Source organism: Cajanus cajan, chromosome 1 (assembly GCF_000230855.2).
Source record: "Cajanus cajan strain Asha chromosome 1, NIPB_CcT2T_4, whole genome shotgun sequence".
NCBI classification, from domain to species: domain Eukaryota; kingdom Viridiplantae; phylum Streptophyta; class Magnoliopsida; order Fabales; family Fabaceae; genus Cajanus; species Cajanus cajan.
This window is the reverse complement of record NC_138517.1, coordinates 2,349,310-2,351,444: the sequence shown is the minus strand read 5'-3', so window position 1 is coordinate 2,351,444 and position 2,135 is coordinate 2,349,310. Positions and strand designations below refer to the sequence as shown.

Below are 2,135 nucleotides of genomic sequence, written 5' to 3'. Positions count from 1 at the left end.
TATTATGATTACAACAAAATCGCATGGCAGTGGATCTACTACGGAATAGGTACTTATTACTTAAACCCTCTGAAATGTTTCAATTTTTGATGGGACGCATGTACGTAATTTCAGTCGTATAAATTTTTTTTCTCAATTATTAAATTTATATAAATAGTTAATATTTTCATCATAAGTATCCTTCAATGCGCATTTCAATATTTATAAATGGTTAATTTTATACCACGTATTAATTACTTATTTGATAATTTTACTTATTCCGTCTTAATTAATTTTTCTGTAAATTGTGTTACATATCTTCATATAACTTATTATTGAAATTGTGTATGTTGCTTTTCATTGTTACCACTTACCATTCATTCTTTAACTATACATTTGTTCAAAAGTGTTGGTTAATTTATGCCATTGAATGACTGCAATTATAAGGTATAACTACAATACAAAACCTTCAACTCATAACAAATGACAACTAATGTTTAATAATATACAAAACAAAGTAATACACCCATTAATTAAAACATTACAACATAACTTAATGCATCCTTAAACATAACCTATGTATTATAAGGAAACTATAACCACATAAGGGTTTCTTCATAAATATACATGTAGTGCGGAACTTCAATAATTTCAAAATTCTTATGCTCAAGAATCCGATCAATGTTATTCTTCCTAATCATCATTCCATTGGTGTTGTTTACGTAAACATCACCAAAATCTGTAGAACACACCGGTAACATGTATCCGGAACCGTAGTGCGACGTGTGCAATGTTACGTACTGACTCCAGTAACCTAGACCACCATTTTCCTTCATTGTCCATATTTTGACAACATAATAGGATGATCTTTCAACATTGTCAAATATTGCACAAAAGCTCATAAGTTCATGTAGTATAACCAATGAACAAACTTCAATACTTTCCAAATCACAATCGCTGGGGAGAACAATCTCTTCAGCTTCACCACTACTACATTGGTATGCTAAAATAACAAACGAGTGACTAATATAAGACAAAACAACCCAATATAAAGCTTCACCAAAATACAAACCCAACCACCCATTTGATACAGTAAAATAAGGATCAACATACCTACACAATATATTCGTATGAATGCTGGACCACTCAGCATTTATGAAACAGTAACGCTCAATGATACCTGTGCCATCATATATGTTATCATATACCTCCATGTAAAAATACTCTTTTACAATAGGAACAAACCCTAAACCATAGAACTTACGAATATATCCGTCTACTACTGGGCTTGAATCAGTCAGTGCCCTCTCGTTAACCCCGAGGAAATTTCCAGTTGTGGGGTTCCAAACATAGGTAGAAATATTACCTTGAAATAACCCTTTCACCAGTAGCAGACCCCTGCATACTCCATATACTTGCAGGTCGTAAATGAGACCTTCTCCAACCATGTCTGTCCTTATACGCCGCTGAATGCCGATATCATCAAAACGTTTCGTGATGTCCATCGAACATACACCCAAATTGTGAAATCGATAAAGCGAATTTATGAAAATGGGTTTCCTGATTACACCGCCAGAAATGTAGTTTGCTTGCAAGAACATAGGATCAGACAAAAGCCTACACCACTGCCGACTAACACATCTAAATTTAGCAACTGACTTGGAGGGTAACCGGACAATGATTTCCAGAACCAAGTCAAAAGGGAAAGATGAAAGGTCCATGCTGGGAATTTTGAATAGATAAGGCTAACAGAAGCAGGGGTTTCGTCTGCCGAGCATCAAATCTGAAACAAAAATGGAAAACACCAACACTGGTTGCTTATATATATATTTAAAATTTTAAAATTTTAAATCTATAACTTACAAAATAAAAATCAAAATAAGAAACAAACATATTTTAAATATGGACATTTAAAAAATTGATTAAACATAATATGAAAGAAAAATAAATTTAAATTTACTATTGACTAAACTTGATATGAATTCAATTCAAAGGATGTCCTCCAAATATACTTACATTTATTTATGTCTTTGTAAATTTTAAATCTTTTAAAAGTAATTTTTACTATTACTTTTAAATCGAATAACTTCTCATTGTAACTGTCTCCGTCTTTTCGTTTCTAACTAGTGCCTCTCCGTCTTTTGGTTTGTCCGTCT

The 2,135-nt window shown here is 32.3% G+C and overlaps 1 protein-coding gene across 1 annotated transcript; it reads right to left on the bottom strand.

The window, feature by feature from the left end:
• Window positions 1-572: 572 nt before the first annotated feature.
• On the bottom strand, window positions 573-1,700 carry LOC145951816 (F-box/kelch-repeat protein At3g06240-like). Its single transcript, XM_083063991.1, has one exon. The coding sequence runs from the start codon at window positions 1,698-1,700 to the stop codon at window positions 573-575; it is 1,128 nt and encodes a 375-aa protein (XP_082920117.1).
• Between the last annotated feature and the right edge of the window lie 435 nt (window positions 1,701-2,135).

What these genes read in the sequence shown, in the direction of transcription:
- LOC145951816 (XM_083063991.1), bottom strand. Translation starts at nt 1,700, where the DNA reads ATGGACCTTTCATCTTTCCCTTTTGACTTGGTTCTGGAAATCATTGTC.